At 45.3% G+C, this 19,776-nt stretch overlaps 2 protein-coding genes across 2 annotated transcripts in view; one reads left to right on the top strand and one right to left on the bottom strand.

Annotated features, from left to right (window-relative positions):
- The first annotated feature begins 4,274 nt into the window (after positions 1-4,274).
- Positions 4,275-10,120, top strand: LOC115125067 (TLR4 interactor with leucine rich repeats-like). Its single transcript, XM_029654566.2, is given in 2 exon segments — positions 4,275-6,719; positions 6,722-10,120. Coding segments are annotated over 2 exon segments (2,520 nt in total). The 5' UTR covers positions 4,275-4,639; the 3' UTR covers positions 7,162-10,120.
- Positions 10,121-11,104: 984 nt separating this feature from the next.
- The window catches only part of LOC115125066 (cyclic AMP-responsive element-binding protein 5-like), a 62,274-nt gene continuing 53,602 nt past the window's right edge, over positions 11,105-19,776 (bottom strand). Inside the window, exons 8-11 of the mRNA XM_065020271.1 lie at positions 17,670-18,029; positions 16,730-16,939; positions 13,442-13,550; positions 11,105-12,532 (exon numbers count right to left, since the gene is read on the bottom strand). Of these exons, the coding sequence (XP_064876343.1) occupies positions 12,429-12,532; positions 13,442-13,550; positions 16,730-16,939; positions 17,670-18,029 (783 nt within the window). The 3' untranslated portion in view covers positions 11,105-12,428. The remainder of the gene's footprint in view (positions 12,533-13,441; positions 13,551-16,729; positions 16,940-17,669; positions 18,030-19,776) is intronic.

Here is a 19,776-nt window from a genome sequence, read left to right as displayed (position 1 = left end):
CCTACAGTCCACTACAGGACTACACTACAACCTATAGTCTACTACATGACTACACTACAACCCAGTCTACTACATGACTACACTACAACCTACTACATGACTACACTACAAACTACAGTCCACTACATGACTACACTACAAACTACAGTCCACTACATGACTACACTACAAACTACAGTCCACTACATGACTACACTACAACCTATAGTCTACTACATGACTACACTACAAACTACAGTCCACTACATGACTACACTACAACCTACAGTCCACTACATGACTACACTACAACCTACAGTCCACTACATGACTACACTACAACCTACAGTCCACTACATGACTACACTACAACCTACAGTCCACTACATGACTACACTACAACCTATAGTCTACTACATGACTACACTACAACCTACAGTCCACTACATGACTAGACTACAACCTACAGTCCACTACATGACTACACTACAACCTACAGTCTACTACATGACTACACTACAACCTACAGTCCACTATATGACTACACCATAACCTAGTCTCCTACATGACTACACTACAACCTACAGTCCACTACATGACTACACCGTAACCTACAGTCTGCTACATGACTACACTACAACCTACAGTCTACTACATGACTACACTACAACCTACAATCCACTACAGGACTACACTACAACCTACAGTCCACTACAGGACTACACTACAACCTACAGTCTACTAAATGACTACACTACAACCTAAGGTCCACTACAACCCACAGTCTACTAAATGACTACACTACAACCTCCAGTCCACTACATGACTACACTACAACCTACAGTCCACTACATGACTACACAGTCCACTACATGACTACAGTCCACTACATGACTACACTACAACCTATAGTCTACTACATGACTACACTACAACCTAAAGTCTACTACATGACTAGACTACAACCTACAGTCTACTACATGACTACACTACAAACTAAAGTCCACTACATGACTACAGTACAACCTATAGTCTACTACATGACTACACTACAACCCAGTCTACTACATGACTACACTACAACCTACAGTCTACTACATGACTACACTACAAACTACAGTCCACTACATGACTACACTACAAACTACAGTCCACTACATGACTACACTACAAACTACAGTCCACTACATGACTACACTACAAACTACAGTCCACTAAATGACTACACTACAACCTAAGGTCCACTACAACCTATAGTCTACTACATGACTACACTACAACCTACAGTCTACTACATGACTACACTACAACCTAGTCTACTACATGACTACACTACAACCTACAGTCCACTACATGACTACACTACAAACTACAGTCCACTACATGACTACACTACAACCCAGTCTACTAAATGACTACACTACAACCTACAGTCCACTACATGACTACACTACAAACTACAGTCCACTACATGACTACACTACAAACTACAGTCCACTACATGACTACACTACAACCTATAGTCTACTACATGACTACACTACAAACTACAGTCCACTACATGACTACACTACAAACTACAGTCCACTAAATGACTACACTACAACCTAAGGTCCACTACAACCTACAGTCTACTACATGACTACACTACAACCTACAGTCCACTACATGACTACACTACAACCTACAGTCCACTACATGACTACACTACAACCTACAGTCCACTACATGACTACACTACAACCTACAGTTCACTACATGACTACACTACAACCTACAGTCCACTACATGACTACACCGTAACCTACAGTCTGCTACATGACTACACTACAACCTACAGTCCACTACATGACTACACTACAACCTACAGTCCACTACCTGACTACACTACAACCTACAGTCTACTACATGACTACACTACAACCTAGTCTACTACATGACTACACTACAACCTAAAGTCTACTACATGACTACACTACAACCTACAGTCCACTACAGGACTACACTACAACCTATAGTCTACTACATGACTACACTACAACCCAGTCTACTACATGACTACACTACAACCTACAGTCTACTACATGACTACACTACAACCTATAGTCTACTACATGACTACACTACAAACTACAGTCCACTACATGACTACACTACAAACTACAGTCCACTAAATGACTACACTACAACCTAAGGTCCACTACAACCCAGTCTACTAAATGACTACACTACAACCTACTACATGACTACACTACAACCTACAGTCCACTACAGGACTACACTACAACCTACAGTCTACTAAATGACTACACTACAACCTATAGTCTACTACATGACTACACTACAACCTACAGTCCACTACATGACTACACTACAACCTACAGTCCACTACATGACTACACTACAACCTACAGTCCACTACATGACTACACCGTAACCTACAGTCTGCTACATGACTACACTACAACCTACAGTCCACTACCTGACTACACTACAACCTACAGTCTACTACATGACTACACTACAACCTAGTCTACTACATGACTACACTACAACCTACAGTCCACTACATGACTACACTACAAACTACAGTCCACTACATGACTACACTACAACCCAGTCTACTAAATGACTACACTACAACCTACAGTCTACTACATGACTACACTACAACCTACAGTCCACTACATGACTACACTACAACCTACAGTCCACTACATGACTACACTACAACCTACAGTCCACTACATGACTACACCGTAACCTACAGTCTGCTACATGACTACACTACAACCTACAGTCCACTACATGACTACACTACAACCTACATTCCACTACATGACTACACTACAACCTACAGTCCACTACATGACTACACTACAACCTACAGTCCACTACATGACTACACCGTAACCTACAGTCTGCTACATGACTACACTACAACCTACAGTCTACTACATGACTACACTACAACCTACAGTCCACTACATGACTACACTACAACCTACAGTCTACTACATGACTACACTACAACCTACAGTCTCCTACATGACTACACTACAACCTACAGTCTCCTACATGACTACACTACAACCTACAGTCTCCTACATGACTACACTACAACCTACAGTCTCCTACATGACTACACTACAACCTACAGTCTACTACATGACTACACTACAACCTACAGTCCACTACATGACTACACCGTAACCTACAGTCTGCTACATGACTACACTACAACCTACAGTCTCCTACATGACTACACTACAACCTACAGTCCACTACATGACTACACCGTAACCTACAGTCTGCTACATGACTACACTACAACCTACAGTCTACTACATGACTACACTACAACCTACAGTCCACAACATGACTAGACTACAACATATAGCCTACAGTCTGCTACATGGCTCACTGTGACTAGACTACAACCTACAGCCTACAGTCCACTACATGACTAGACTACAACCTACAGTTCCCTACATGACTGTCTGCTACATGGCTCACTGCACTGAACACTCACTACATAGACCATGCTTTGTACCCAGTCTTTCAAGATGAGATCCTAAACAATGATTTGGCAGTGATCTGTAGTCTTAACACAGGCACCATGACCTGAATTCCTCTTGTATAATGTAAACCATATGTGTTTGAAATAGCCCCCCGACCACCATCTTGAATTAGCTGGTGTTCATTGATGAGGGCATGGGTAAATGACCTGCAAGATATCTTTCTCTATTTTTCTCATACTTGCAACATTCTCTATCTTGTAGAAGTGTATTAATAACAGCAGTAACACAGTTTTAAGGTGTTGTTCTTTTGTGTGAGCTAGGTTATCTCAGTTCCACACTCTCTGTCTTTTCTTCCTCGGGTGATTGGCTGCCTGTACTGCTCCATTATGCACTTTGAACCGTGTGCAAGGAGGGAGTCAGTCAGGGGGACTGAGTCAGTCAGGGGGACACTCGTGGGAAGGAAGGCTTCCCGTCTGCTTTCTCTATGCCAAGTATAGAATCCTGCCTCGCGACCCCCGGTGGTGCGGGGGCGTGCAGAAAACTTGGTCAAAGGGTTCGGTCACGTCTCTCTCTCTCTGCCTCGAATACAACAAGATATATGCGTACCTTTCTCCCACGCATTTGATTAGTTTCAGAGGACGCGTGTGTGTGTGACACATGTGTGTGTTCATGCGCGCGCTTGTGCGTATTTGCGCACGCAGCTCTGTATCCTGTGCGCCAGGCGCTGTTCACATCTGGTCTTGGCGGGGACGGGAGTTGCGGGGGAGGGGTTGAGCATTTGTGTGTGTGAGTGTGTGTGTGTGCTCTGCGCCTGAACCCTGCGTTTTGTGCACGTCTGTAATTTGCACCAGATGACCAATTGGGGGATGGAGCATTCTGGGGAGGTAAGCGTTCCTCACACGGCATAACATCGCAGCGCACAAATGAACTTAGTGTATGGACAACACTGCATAACCATGGATCCAGACACTTCTGCACACTAAACTTTGTGCAGAGAAACTTCCGCTCCCCATTTTTTGGAGCAACAAGTGGATAATGGATATATCAGACGCGAAAGTGAGAGTGGAGAGTCGGGGTAACTGCACTTAAACACAAAGGGGAATGCTGCATCAGAAGGTTGTTCCAACTGCCGTTTGGGAATGGATACCGGTCATTTTGTGGCGGTCATCTGCTTTCTCCTTTTTTCCTGTGATGGGCTCCTCTCACCCTCACCCGCAAGCGGCTTCTGTCCGGAGCGCTGCGATTGCCAGCACGCGCAGCACCTCCTCTGCACAAACCGAGGGCTTCGCGCGGTACCCAAGGCGCCCTCCTCGCGGGTCCCAGAGGACGTACTTGTCTTCAGCCTCGGGGGAAACTTCATTGGTAACATCACTGCCTTCGACTTCACTCGGTATGGAAATCTTATAAGGTTGAACTTACAGTATAATCAAATACAGACCATTCACCCTAAAGCGTTTGAAAAGCTCTCCAAATTGGAGGAGCTGTATTTGGGCAACAATCTGATATCAACAATACCTCCAGGAACGTTACAGTCACTGAAAAAATTGACAACTTTGTATGGCAATAACAATAACATGAAGAAGATCACTCCAGAGCTGTTTGGTAACTTGGAGAGCGTTGTGAGGCTGAGGTTGGATGGGAACGCCATAGAACTGTTACAGGACTCTGTGTTCAAGAGCTTGACCAATCTGCATTATCTCCATCTAGAATCCAACCAGCTGAGCCACATTCACAGAAATGCCTTTTCCAAGCTCATCAAACTGCGCTTTCTCAACCTGGCGCAGAACAAACAGGCGGCCGTGCGTAATGTGTTTACATTTTCCCAGCTCAAGTCACTGTCTACTTTGCTGCTCTCTGAAAATGAAATACAATACGTCGGAAACCACGTTTTCCAAAATCTGAAAAAGCTATCTAAACTATCCCTCAGCAATAACAACATCTCCCGGTTGGAGAGCGAGGCTTTGAAGGGGCTGTCAAGCGTGAGAGAGTTTCTGATGGATGGGAACGAGCTGGAAGATATTCCCGCGGGACTTCTTGACCCGCTGGAGCAAATCGAGGAGCTGGACTTTAGTCGCAACCACATTTCCACCGTGAACCCGATGGCTTTTATAAAACTACAGCACCTGAGGGTTTTAAAACTCAAAGACAACCGGCTCACGAGCCTCTCCGGTCACATTTTCGCCCTCAACAGCCGCCTTTACGATTTGGATCTCCATGGCAACAACTGGACTTGTGACTGCCGCCTGAGCGAGCTGAAACAGTGGATGACGTCGGCGCACTCTCAAGGGAAGCTGCTGACTGTTTTCGTGCAGTGTCATCACCCAGCGACACTGAACGGGAAGTATCTGGATTATGTCAACAGCTCCCAGTTACAGACCCAAGAGAATTGGAGCCACTTGTGTGAGACCCAAATTGGGCCTGAGGAGAGCAGAGGTGGGGGGGTCCTGGAGAAGGAGGTGGAGGAGAGGATGATGAGAGAGGGGGAGGTGAGGAAGGATGTAGAAGAGCAGAGGGGAATTGGGAGTAGAGAAGGAGTGGAGATGAAGGCAATAGAGGAAGAGAACAGGGGTAGAGAGGAAGAGGAGAGAACGGAGGGAGCACAGGAAGTAGGTATCCCTCAGGAACAGGGAGGGCCAGAGGAGCGGGACAAATCCCTGTCGTTGGACAGGAAAAGGAGGAAGAAAATATCCGTTAGCCCCAGGTCGCGACCTTCTGCTAGGAAGCGTGAGAAAGGGAGGCGGGGTTCCGTTCTGGGCCGTGGTATTCCTCAAACACAAGCTCCTTTGCTCATCAACCCCATGGACCCAACCACAACCGTGCCTCAGACACTTGACAGCCAAAATAGCCATGGAAACCGTCTCAGTGGACCAATCACAGAGCTCCTCACCACCTCAGAGGAGCGGTTTGACCTTCTCAGAGGCAGTCAGGAGTATGGTCTACCACTAATGACAGACCCCTGTATGTTCAACCGTCACTTTCTCACCAACGTGACAGTCGACCAGGTCGCCTCCAGCACGGCCACAGTCCACTGGACCACACGCCACCACCTCCGATTCACACCGGGATCCGGACCGGGACTAGACGAAGTCCACTACCGCTTGCTGTTCGACCGGTTCGGGACATCTGGCCGTTTTCCTCGCTATGTGTATGCCCGTGGCGGGGCGCGGTCGGTGATGTTACGAGAACTCCGCCCAGAAGTCACCTACATGGTGTGTGTGGAGGGGTGGTGGGAGGGGCCGTGTGTCAGGTGGCACCCAGAGACCACTGCGCTGGATTGGTCACTCTCCCAGAGGAGTCTCGTCGCCAAGGGACACTGACTTCCGATCTCCACCTAGTCACCATTGCAACGCTGGCCATCAACGCCATCCTCCTGCTGGTGATTGGTGGAGCCTGGCTAGGGCAGACTTTGAGGCGGAAGCTGAAAAGGAGGAAGTCGGCGGTGCATGTGCGTCACATGTACTCCACGCGGCGACCGTTCCGCGGCTCTATGGCAACGACGGCGGCTGTGTCGACTGACTTTACCAGTTTCCAGAGCAGCCGGCAACCACGGCTCGGAACCCTGGAGGAAGGGGGAGACCTCATTGAGTTCTCCTGCGACCGTTTCCTTGACAACAGCCCCACCCGTAGAGACAACAGCAACATGCAGAGGTTTTGTGATTAGTAGAACCCTAGAGACATACCCTCTTAGAAAAAACACTGGTACCTAGAACAAAAAAGGGTTGTCCTGTGGAGACAGCCAAAGAACCCCTTTGGAACTCGTTTTCTAAGAGTGTAGAACATGAAAAACAATTGCTCTGTGTGACCAATATATACTATTCATGTTATTGTGAGCCATTAGATAATCCAAAAGTAGAACCCTTATCTAGAACCTGAGAACCCCAAGACACCATTACAAGGAAGGAACATCCTCAGGAGGATGTCTAAGGTGCTGCAGAGACAGAAACAGAACTGGACTGGATTTGAACCTGCACTGTAGGGCACTTCACCACAATAGCAGGACCACAGCCAGGGTGTTATGACCACACACACACACACACACACACACACACAATCTTCCCAGCACACCATCTTATGCTGTTAACAAGTCCCTGCGCCAAGATGCAATTGGATGCATCTTGGTGCAGAGAAATCCCTCTCATAATAAAGCCATAATAACATTTGTCATGTGACGTAGGCTACAGTTGTGCAGAGACGTTTTTAGGATTTCCACAAATGGGGATCATCTGTTAGCAGGTCTCAATCATTTTTTTGCCTTTTACAAAACGCATTTCATGCAATTCTATGTCATTTACATGATAAAAGACATTAGCTGAATATTTGTTAATAACACACAAATGACCTAAATTAGTGGCTACTCTAACAATGTCAAACTGAGATCAATCTGGTCTTGAATTCAAACAAACAACAGCCCCGACCAATGAAGCAACACACACATTGTACAATATTAGGAGACAATATATACATATGTATATATTATAGGCTACAGTATGCTACTAAATGACATGTCCAGTGCCACACTGACTCACCTAATGATGAAGATGTAGCCATAAGATACTACTCATGGTGATGGCCGATGCTCTCCTCTTGGCAACAGCTTATCTCAAGATGAGCTACTTTGAAAAACATTGCTGCTGTTGCTGGGAGTTGTTCTAATGGTTCTACAGATAGACTAGTCTTCTCTTTTCAGTGGTATGCATTTGCTTTCCAAACTTGACATTTTTCCTGCAATTATCTTTTGAAATTTTCAAAAGTCAAACAGACAGCTACAACCAACCATAGTAATATAATCTATATAAATGTACATTCAAATCAGGACTTGCAGCCATTGCTAGTGTACCCATCAGTTGAATATTCAAATTGCCAGGGTAAGAGGTTCCAAAACTCGGTGGATTATTTGTCTATGGCCCAAAACGCAACGGCCTTCCCGACTGTAGGCAACCAGTAACTGCCAAAATAAAGGAAACACTTGAGTAAATGAGGGCTACAAATAATATGTCATACTGTGGGTGTATTTTCCTGGCATGGTTTAGGTCCACTTATAGACTCTATGTCAAGGAGCATTGAAGCTGTTCTGGCAGCTCATGGTGGCCAAACACCCTTTTAAGACACTTGGCTAAAATAATAATAAACAAATAATAGCAAAAAAAGTAATATTATTATATACATTTAAATGATTGCCTCTTGGGCGCCCTAATTGGCCAGTCACATGTATTTATTATGCAGTTACCAATCAAGGCAGGGCCCCCCAGTTATCCACATGTGCCCCCCTACCTATTCTTCTCCCCCCATCTGAGGATTATCAGAGCAGCATCAGGCTGTCTACTCTCATTGAGAGCCGGCTCCTGAATCGTCCTGTGTTTTATTTTTTTATTTTTTTTATTGAACCTTTATTTAACTGGTTGGCGGTTGCAGTAAAAATGATATATATTTGACGTATATAGCATATACTGTATATATAATATATGCAGTATATCATTATTTTATTTTGCATTTCTTTTTTTGCTGCCTTTTGGGCCCCCCACGGCCCTGTGCCAAGGAGCTTCAACCCCGGTAATCCCCTGCATTAATCTGGCCCTGGTATGCAGCCCTGGTTATGACCCCAGGAGAGCCACAGTTAGGGCTGTGCTATGACCACAGCAGAACCACAGTTAGGGTGGTGTTATGACCACAGCAAAACCACAGTTAGGGCTGTGCTATGACCACAGCAGAACCACAGTTAGGGTGGTGTTATGACCACAGTTAGGGTGGTGTTATGACCACAGGAGAGCCACAGTTAGGGCTGTGCTATGACCACAGCAGAACCACAGTTAGGGCTGTGCTATGACCACAGCAGAACCACAGTTAGGGTGGTGTTATGACCACAGTTAGGGTGGTGTTATGACCACAGCAGAACCACAGTTAGGGTGGTGTTATGACCACAGTTAGGGTGGTGTTATGACCACAGCAGAACCACAGTTAGGGTGGTGTTATGACCACAGCAGAACCACAGTTAGGGTGGTGTTATGACCACAGTTAGGGTGGTGTTATGACCACAGCAGAACCACAGTTAGGGTGGTGTTATGACCAGGGTTGTCTTTGTGGGCGACCAAACAGCTGAGCACATCAGTGCTGATTCAGACTCTACAGGAAGTCAATCCCACTGACTTCCTCAACTTCCTCTAAGCCTCATGCATTTCCTCTCCCATTTCCTTGCACCTGTGTGTGTGTGTGTGTGTGTGTGTGTGTGTGTGTGTGTGTGTGTGTGTGAGAGAGAGAAAGAGAAAGAGAGAGAGAAAGAGAATATTACCTGATTTCATCTGGTGCTAATATTAGAGTAATAGACATTCATTTTTGTACAATTGTGTATAAAATATCATTTCTAATGTGCCTGAAAATAAAAATAGCTGCTGGTTGGCAGAAAAATACTTAGAATGATCTGTTTTATATGTTGTTTTTATACTTTTGTACTCAACGATGTATTGTGCTACAGGCAAGTAAGTAACAACATCCCTGACAATGTGACAGTTAGACCTATGGTCCATTGGTCTGTATGAAAATAAGATGGATACCTTTGTAAATAATGGTTGAAGTCCCTTGTGTGTTTGGTTCCAATATAAATAAATAAACAGGTATTACAGTCATGGTATTTTTAAATATTTTTTAAAAATAAAATTGTAATTGTATTTATATTTGACCGTTATTTTACCAGGTAAGTTGACTGAGAACACATTCTCATGTACAGCAACAACCTGGGGAATAGTTACAAGGGAAAGGAGGGGGATGAATGAGCCAATTGTGAGCTAGGGGTGAATTGGGGGGCCATGATGGTCAGATTGGGAATTTAGCCAGGACACTGGGGTTAACACCCTTACTCTTACGATAAGTGCCATGGGATCTTTAGTGACCACAGAGAATCAGGACACCCGTTTAACGTCACATCCGAAAGATGGCACCCTACACAGGGCAGTGCATTGGGATATTTTTTTTTGACCTGAGGAAACACCACTTATTGCTGTATATTCATTCATAGAAAACAAATGTGTACACATTTCATCATGTGTGTGTGTGTGTGTGAGAGAGAGAGCGAGAGAGAGAGAGAGAGAGAGAGATTGTGTGTGTGTGTGTTTCAAGACAAAAACAGTCTGGCAATAGTTAGGTCTTTGTTTGTGTAGACTCTCAGGTCAGATCAGTTTCACACCCCAAGTCTTAAAATAGTGTGTTACCATAACAACAGACACAGACAGACACACAGACCAGGAAACACTGTCTGATATATGAAACAGAAACTCTATATAATTCCTATTTGGTTAAGGCTGATATGTTTCTTTTTGTTAAACTATAGTGGATTGGGCGTGCCCCCTACTGACTCTAATTTCCCCTGTCTTTCACTCAACCTGCTAAAACTAAGCTATGTATGGGGTAAATCAACCCAGATCTGTGATCTCTGACCTTTGACACCATCACATTGAGTATTGTTTAATCAGGGTGGCTCCAACTGTTTACAGTTCCAGAACAGATCACTAGGAGGCAGGCTAGACCATTCGTCTGATAGGCCCATTGGATCAAATACAAATTTCTCCTCAGATCTACTGATGGAGGAGGCAAACAGTAAAATCACAATAAGATACCAGAGAATAAGTGCTTTTATTTTCAGTTTGTAGCAATTGTCAATATATGTAAAAAAAACAAAACAAATTGAACAAAACACAATCACAATACAGGAAGATACATAGATACTGGTTATAGGGCGATGCACTGCGTGAGCCTAGTTAACATGATAAATACCCTGTAGGAAACTAGTAAGTGCTTTTCAGGAGTTACACAAAGGGTCAGGGGTTATCCTGGTCAGGTGACATGCAATCAGGTACCAAACATTATACTCTGCATTACATAGTTACAAGGAGGCTCTGCATTACATCATTACAAGGAGGCTCTGCATTACATCATTACAAGGAGGCTCTGCATTACATCGTTACAAAACAAGGACATTCTATTCACAGGTCTTGATATAGATTTGCATAAAATGTACATTTGTATTCGTTTTCATTCACGTTCTGCATTTCAGAGAGACCTGGGTTGCATATGCAACCACACACACATACTGTAGCATACACACAACTCTGGGCCATAGTTACAGGCTAGTTTTAAGCCCGAGAGTCTTTCATGGTCTGATTCTGGTGGTGGCGTAAGTTACAAGACCTAACCAAGACCTAACCATGTCCTAACCATGTCCTAACCAAAACCTAACCAAGGCCTAACCAAAACCTAACCAAGACCTAACCATGTCACATTCTGAGAAAAAGGTGACGCGATGAAGTCCCGTGTGGCTCAGTTGGTACAGCATGGTGCTTGCAATGCCAGGGTTGTGGGGTTGACTCCCATGTGGGACCATTAACAAAACTGTATGCAGTCACTACTTTAAGCTAAAGGACATAATAACAGGTATGATTGCACACACAGCCCAGGTTGGAACAGTCCTAGAGCAGTACTTGGATTTCTGATTTCACACTAACAGAGACACATAGATTGACTGAGATTCCCAAAGACACAATATGATCCAATTTACATGTGACTATCATCACAGTGTTGGAGACACATAGACTAGGGTTGCAACAATTCTGTAACTTCAGGTTTTACGGAAATCAGGAGGCAATAAGCAGGAAATCCGGGAATCGTCCAACCGGGATTTCGGGAATTTCGGGAAAGTCACTGTAAATGTGCAACAGTAGCAGGCTTGTAGAGGCCAGTCAGTCCAGTTCTGTCATACCTGTGTCCATTGAGGCTAGGAGAGCAGGAGAGGGAGCAATTCAGACTACTGAGATACAACCACCAATGATTATGGGAAGGGTGAGCTGATTCTAGAACTGATTCAACCCCTTGGAACCAGGGATTAAACCCTGGATCCAACTCTTGTGAACTAATGAAATTCAGCCATCCATGCTTTCATTTTTAATCTGAGGAGGCTGAGGAGGTGGAGATGCTGTTGGATTGGATGGCCTGCCGCTGCAACCCGGGACACAGGGGGGACGGACTTCCTGTCGAACTCCCTGGACCTGGGGCACAGAGACAGCTGTCAATCAAATTGACCTGGCTAATGTTAGACGGCTCCCTCTCTCTCTCTCTGTGTGTACGATCTGTGTGCAGAGGAAAGTCTACAATAAAAACATATGTAAAAAAAAAAAGTCACTAGAAATGAAAGTACATTTACATTACATTTAAGTCATTTAGCAGACGCTCTTATCCAGAGCGACTTACAAATTGGAGTAGTCCTACATTATATCATGAATGAAAACTCATGTACAATTCAAATAAGGAAAATAGCTCATTTATTTTGACATTTGCATTACAGTAGAATATACAGAAAATAAAGCAAAAACAGAAAATATACCAATGAAGCATATCTGTCTGTATAACTGCAGAACATGTACTAAGTGGTTACATAGATAGTCATTCTTACAAGGATACACATCATGGTTGTTTAAATCCAGTCATCAAGGTGCAACGTGGGTTTAGTCTCACTTTTTAACCTTATGTACCAGCTACGGTGAGAATGTAGACCTGTGTGTCTGAGACACCTGGATGTTTGACCCTCACAGGGAATCTCCACTGGGGCGTTGGGAAAACATGAGGCTTTTAGCTGCTACCCTGTGAAAGGCACTTCATCAAGTGTTCTCGGGCGTGAGTCATGCCGTGAATTCATTCAAATAGTACCAGAGCAGCACGGGCCTCTCACAGAGCCGTGGCATGCTGCTCACACCCAGGTTTCATTGAGATGAATAGGAGGGTTTGACGCTCTGAAAATGTGACGTGTCCAGTGTAGCAGGCCCATTCAATTCACATGGGACAACATGGACAGCTAGAGATGGTACCGTATGTATCCTTGTGGTTCTGGGATAGGGGTCTGTGTTCTGTAGAGGGTAGGGGTGTACCTCTGGGTGTTTTGGGGATGGGGTGTTACTCACTGAGGTACCCCTGTGATTCTCTCTGGCGGGCGGTAACCAGACAGTCTTTATGGGTCAGCAGGATCTGCTTCAGCTGACCAACCTCTGACCTCAGAGTGGTCACCTCATTCTGGAATGGACAGAGGGAAAGAGCCATTAATGATTCTGTGACAATCGAATCAAATCTCTAATTGTATTTGTCACATGCGCCGAATACAACTGGTGTAGACCTTACTGCGAAATGCTTACATACATACATACATACATACATACATACATACATACATACATACATACATACATACATACATACATACATACAAGCCCATAATCAACAATGCAGTTCAAGAAATAGAGTTATGAAAATATTTACTAAATAAACTAAAGTAATAAACTAAAACTAAAAAATGAAATAAAAACACAATAAAATAACAATAATGAGGCTATATACATTGGGGTGCAGGTACCGAGTCAATGTGCAGGGTTACAGGTTAGTTGAGGTAAATTGTACATGTAAGTGGGAGGGGGGGTCCGGGTGGCCATTTGATTAATTGTTCAGCAGTCTTATGGCTTGAGTGTAGAAGCTGTTAAGGAGCCTTTTGGACCTAGACTTGTCGTTCCGGTACTGTTTGCCGTGCGGTAGCAGAGAGAACAGTCTATGACTTGGGTGACTGGAGTCTTTGACAATTTTTTGGGCCTTCCTCTGACTCCACCTAGTATATAGGTCTGGATGGCAGGAAGCTCGGCCCCGGTGATGTACTGGGCCTTCCTCTGACTCCACCTAGTATATAGGTCTGGATGGCAGGAAGCTCGGCCCCGGTGATGTACTGGGCCTTCTTCTGACTCCACCTAGTATATAGGTCTGGATGGCAGGAAGCTCGGCCCCAGTGATGTACTGGGCCTTCCTCTGACTCCACTTAGTATATAGGTCTGGATGGCAGGAAGCTCGGCCCCAGTGATGTACTGGGCCTTCCTCTGACTCCACCTAGTATATAGGTCTGGATGGCAGGAAGCTCGGCCCCAGTGATGTACTGGGCCTTCCTCTGACTCCACCTAGTATATAGGTCTGGATGGCAGGAAGCTCGGCCCCAGTGATGTACTGGGCCTTCCTCTGACTCCACCTAGTATATAGGTCTGGATGGCAGGAAGCTCGGGCCCAGTGATGTACTGGGCCTTCCTCTGACTCCACCTAGTATATAGGTCTGGATGGCAGGAAGCTCGGCCCCAGTGATGTACTGGGCCTTCCTCTGACTCCACCTAGTATATAGGTCTGGATGGCAGGAAGCTCGGCCCCAGTGATGTACTGGGCCTTCCTCTGACTCCACCTAGTATATAGGTCTGGATGGCAGGAAGCTCGGCCCCAGTGATGTACTGGGCCTTCCTCTGACTCCACCTAGTATATAGGTCTGGATGGCAGGAAGCTCGGCCCCAGTGATGTACTGGGCCTTCCTCTGACTCCACCTAGTATATAGGTCTGGATGGCAGGAAGCTCGGCCCCAGTGATGTACTGGGCCTTCCTCTGACTCCACCTAGTATATAGGTCTGGATGGCAGGAAGCTCGGCCCCAGTGATGTACTGGGCCTTCCTCTGACTCCACCTAGTATATAGGTCTGAATGGCAGGAAGCTCGGCCCCAGTGATGTACTGGGCCTTCCTCTGACTCCACCTAGTATATAGGTCTGGATGGCAGGAAGCTCGGGCCCAGTGATGTACTGGGCCTTCCTCTGACTCCACCTAGTATATAGGTCTGGATGGCAGGAAGCTCGGCCCCAGTGATGTACTGGGCCTTCCTCTGACTCCACCTAGTATATAGGTCTGGATGGCAGGAAGCTCGGCCCCAGTGATGTACTGGGCCTTCCTCTGACTCCACTTAGTATATAGGTCTGGATGGCAGGAAGCTCGGCCCCAGTGATGTACTGGGCCTTCCTCTGACTCCACCTAGTATATAGGTCTGGATGGCAGGAAGCTCGGCCCCAGTGATGTACTGGGCCTTCCTCTGACTCCACCTAGTATATAGGTCTGGATGGCAGGAAGCTCGGCCCCAGTGATGTACTGGGCCTTCCTCTGACTCCACCTAGTATATAGGTCTGGATGGCAGGAAGCTCGGCCCCAGTGATGTACTGGGCCTTCCTCTGACTCCACCTAGTATATAGGTCTGGATGGCAGGAAGCTCGGGCCCAGTGATGTACTGGGCCTTCCTCTGACTCCACCTAGTATATAGGTCTGGATGGCAGGAAGCTCGGCCCCAGTGATGTACTGGGCCTTCCTCTGACTCCACCTAGTATATAGGTCTGGATGGCAGGAAGCTCGGCCCCAGTGATGTACTGGGCCTTCCTCTGACTCCACCTAGTATATAGGTCTGGATGGCAGGAAGCTCGGGCCCAGTGATGTACTGGGCCTTCCTCTGACTCCACCTAGTATATAGGTCTGGATGGCAGGAAGCTTGGCCCCAGTGATGTACTGGGCCTTCCTCTGACTCCACCTAGTATATAGGTCTGGATGGCAGGAAGCTCGGCCCCAGTGATGTACTGGGCCGTACGCATTATCCTCTGTAACGTCTTACGGTCGGATGCCGAGTAGTTGCCATACCAGGGGGTGATGCAACTGGTCAGGATGCTCTCAATGGTGCAGCTGTAGAACTGTTTGGGGATCTGGGGACCCGTGCCACATCTTTTCAGTTTCCTGAGGGGGAAAAGATGTGCCAGGTCTCTGACCTCCTCCCTATAGGCTGTCTCATCGTTGTCAGTGATCAGACACTGTTGTGTCGTCAGCAAACTTAATAATGGTGTTGGAGTGGGTCTAGGGTTTCCGAGATGATGGTGTTGATGTGAGCCATGACCAGCCTTTCAAAGCACTTCTTGGCTACGTCGTGAGTGCTACGGGTCGGTAGTCATTTAGGCAGGTTGCCTTCGCTTTCTTGGGCACAGGGACTATGGTGGTCTGCTTGAAATATGTTGGTATTACAGACTCGGTCAGGGAAAGATTGAAAATGTCAGTGAAGACACATGCCACTTGACAGTTGGTCCTCGTATGCTCTGAGTACACATCCTGGTAATCAATGTGTGTGTGTGCGTGCATGCGTGCTTGTATGTGTATATGTGTCCCTGTGCATTAAAGTGTGTGTGTGTGTGTGTGTGTGTGTATGTGTGGCATGTGTGTGTATGTGTGTGCATGTGTGTGTATGTATGTGTGTATGTTTTACAGACCTCTACATGTTTTGTAAGTAGGAAAACCTGCAAAATCGGCACTGTATCAAATACTTGTTCTCCCCACTGTATGTATGTATGTGTATGTGTGTGTATAAACCTACCTGCAGCTGCATGTTGTTGTGCGTCAGCTCCTCTGCCTTCTTCTCCAGAGCAGACACCCAGACCTTCCTCTTTTGTCTGCATCGCGTGGCCGCAGCTCTGTTGCGTTCCAGGAACTTCTGCCTGCGCTCGTCTGGGTCCTGGTCCACAGACCTCCTGCGACGTCCTCCAGCCGCCTGGCCTGCATGCAGGGAATGTGTCTGCTGGGATGACTGTACAACACACCATCCTCATGATGCAGTATTGACTAAGAACCTGGAACACTTTATCCTCTGTGATAAGGTATAGACATTAGTGTCATAATAATTACGTAACAGTGGCAATAAACTGTGATGATGGCAACCACTTGTTAACCCTCATGTTGAACTAACAAAACTTGATACAGAGTGGTAGGCCGGATCACTGACAACGATGAGACAGCCTATAGGGAGGAGGTCAGAGACCTGGCAGTGTGGTGCCAGGACAACAACCTCTCCCTCAATGTGAGCAAGACAAAGGAGATGATTGTGGACTACAGGAAAAGGAGGGCCGAACAGCCCCCATTAACATCAATGGGGCTGTAGTGGAGCAGGTCGAGAGCTTCAAGTTCCTTGGTGTTTACATTGACCCCCCCTCGCTTTTGTACACTGCTGCTACTCACTGTTTATCATCTATGCATAGTCACTTCACCCCCACCTACATGTACAAATTACCTCAACTAACCTGTACCCAGCACACTGTCTCAGTACCGGTGCCCCCTGTATTTTGCCTCATTATCATTATACTTACTGTGTTACTTTTTATTAATACTTTTTATTTTAGTCTACTTGGTAAATATTTTCTTAACTCTTCTTGTTCAGGGCTTGTAAGTAAACATTTCACGATAAAGTCTTCGGCGCAAGTGACAAATAAAGTTTGATTTGATTTTTGAATTGTCATGACAACACCTAAGTAGTACTGTACCTGAAGAGCTATGGAGTGGAGGGGCAGGTGAGGGGAGGTTTGGTGGGTGTGGCTGGCCTGCAGGTGCGAGGGAGGTGATTGGTGAACCTGATGATGCAGCACATTCCCTGATTGGTGCCCCTGGCTGTGGGCACTTCCCAGGTGATGTGGAGAGGCGTGGCAGTGCTGCTGGTAGGAGATGGGCAGAGCCTGCTGCAGGTGCTGATGAGGCTGCTGCTGCTGCAGGTGAGTGTGTCGTTGCCGCGGTGACATCATCTCCATCATGTGACCTATGGTGGGATCCATGTTGCTGTTGGCGACAGCTCCGGGGTGTTGGTGTTGGTGATGGTGTTGGTGGGGGTGACCCATAGTTTTAGCCCTCTGAGGAATAGAAAGGTCGCCAAAACTTAATACCATCAAATTCAAATGAATGATAAATTACAATTAATGTCAAATTATAATTAAACTGATGTCGAAAAGGCCCTTTTTTACGAACCCCGATGTGATTTTATTTCTGTCCAAAATCTGGACTTGTTCCAAAGAACGGACTTGGTGTTTAAAGGCCTTAAATTATTTCCAACAAACATATCACCACTGAACTGAGCAAAGGAATACAACTGACTGAACTGAGCAAAGGAATACAACTGACTGAACTGAGCAAAGGAATACAACTGAATGAACTGAGCAAAGGAATACAACTGAATGAACTGAGCAAAGGAATACAACTGACTGAACTGAGCAAAGGAATACAACTGAATGAACTGAGCAAAGGAATAAAACGGACTGAACTGAGCAAAGGAATACAACTGACTGAACTGAGCAAAGGAATACAACTGAATGAACTGAGCAAAGGAATACAACTGAATGAACTGAGCAAAGGAATACAACTGAATGAACTGAGCAAAGGAATTACAACTGACTGAACTGAGCAAAGGAATACAACTGAATGAACTGAGCAAAGGAATACAACTGAATGAACTGAACAAAGGAATACAACTGAATGAACTGAACAAAGGAAAACAACAGAATAAACTGAACAAAGGACAACAACAGAATAAACTGAACAAAGGAAAACAACAGAATAAACTGAACAAAGGAAAACAACAGAATAAACTGAGCAAAGGAATACAACTGAATGACGTCATTGCTTTTGTTATTCATTCTCTTCTTTCCCAGCTGTGAAAATAGTCAAGAAGTGCCAATCATCAACAACACTTGATATCTTAATTTAACAGTTTATTAATTGATATATTAATTTAATAGTTTATTAATTGATATCTTCAGTTAACAGTGTATTAATTGATATCTTCATTTAACAGTGTATTAATTGATATCTTAATTTAACAGTTTATTAATTGATATCTTAATTGAATAGTTTATTAATTGATATCTTAAGTTAACAGTGTATAAATTGATATCTTAATTTAAGTGAACAGTTGGATGTCACTTGATATCCCTTTTTTTTACCCCTTTTTTTCTCCCCAATTTTGTGGTATTCAATTGGTAGTTACAGTCTTGTCTCATCGCTGCAACTCCCGTACGGACTCAGGAGAGGTGAAGGTCGAGAGTCATGCGTCCTCCGAAACATAACCCAACCAATCCGCACTGCTTCTTGACACAATGCACATCCAATCCGGAAGCCAAACGCACCAATGTGTCGGAGGAAACACTGTACAGCTGGCAACCTGGTCAGCGTGCACTGCACCCGACCCGCCACAGGAGTCGCTAGTGTGCAATCAGACAAGGATATCCCTACCGGCCAAACCCTCCCTAACCCGGACAACGCTGGGCCAATTGTCTGTCGCCCCATGGACCTCCCTGTCGCGGCCGGCTGCGACAGAACCTGGGCTCGAACCTAGAATCTCTGGTGGCACAGCTAGCCTTACACCACTGCGCCACCCGGGAGGCATCACTTGATATCTTAAGTTAAGTTGCCAGTATATCATTTCATATCTTAAGTTAAGTTGACAGTATATCACTAGATATCTTAAGTTAAGTTGACAGTATATCACTTCATATATTAAGTTAACAGTGTATCACTTGCATATCACCTCATAGTACTGCATATGACTTGTACATTACTTCTGATAGAATCTAAATAATAGATGAACTATATAGGAACTCTGCT

This window comes from Oncorhynchus nerka, linkage group LG7, assembly GCF_034236695.1.
Source record: "Oncorhynchus nerka isolate Pitt River linkage group LG7, Oner_Uvic_2.0, whole genome shotgun sequence".
NCBI lineage: Eukaryota > Metazoa > Chordata > Actinopteri > Salmoniformes > Salmonidae > Oncorhynchus > Oncorhynchus nerka.
Note: the sequence above shows the minus strand (reverse complement) of the source record. Positions and strands in the feature narration are given on the sequence as shown.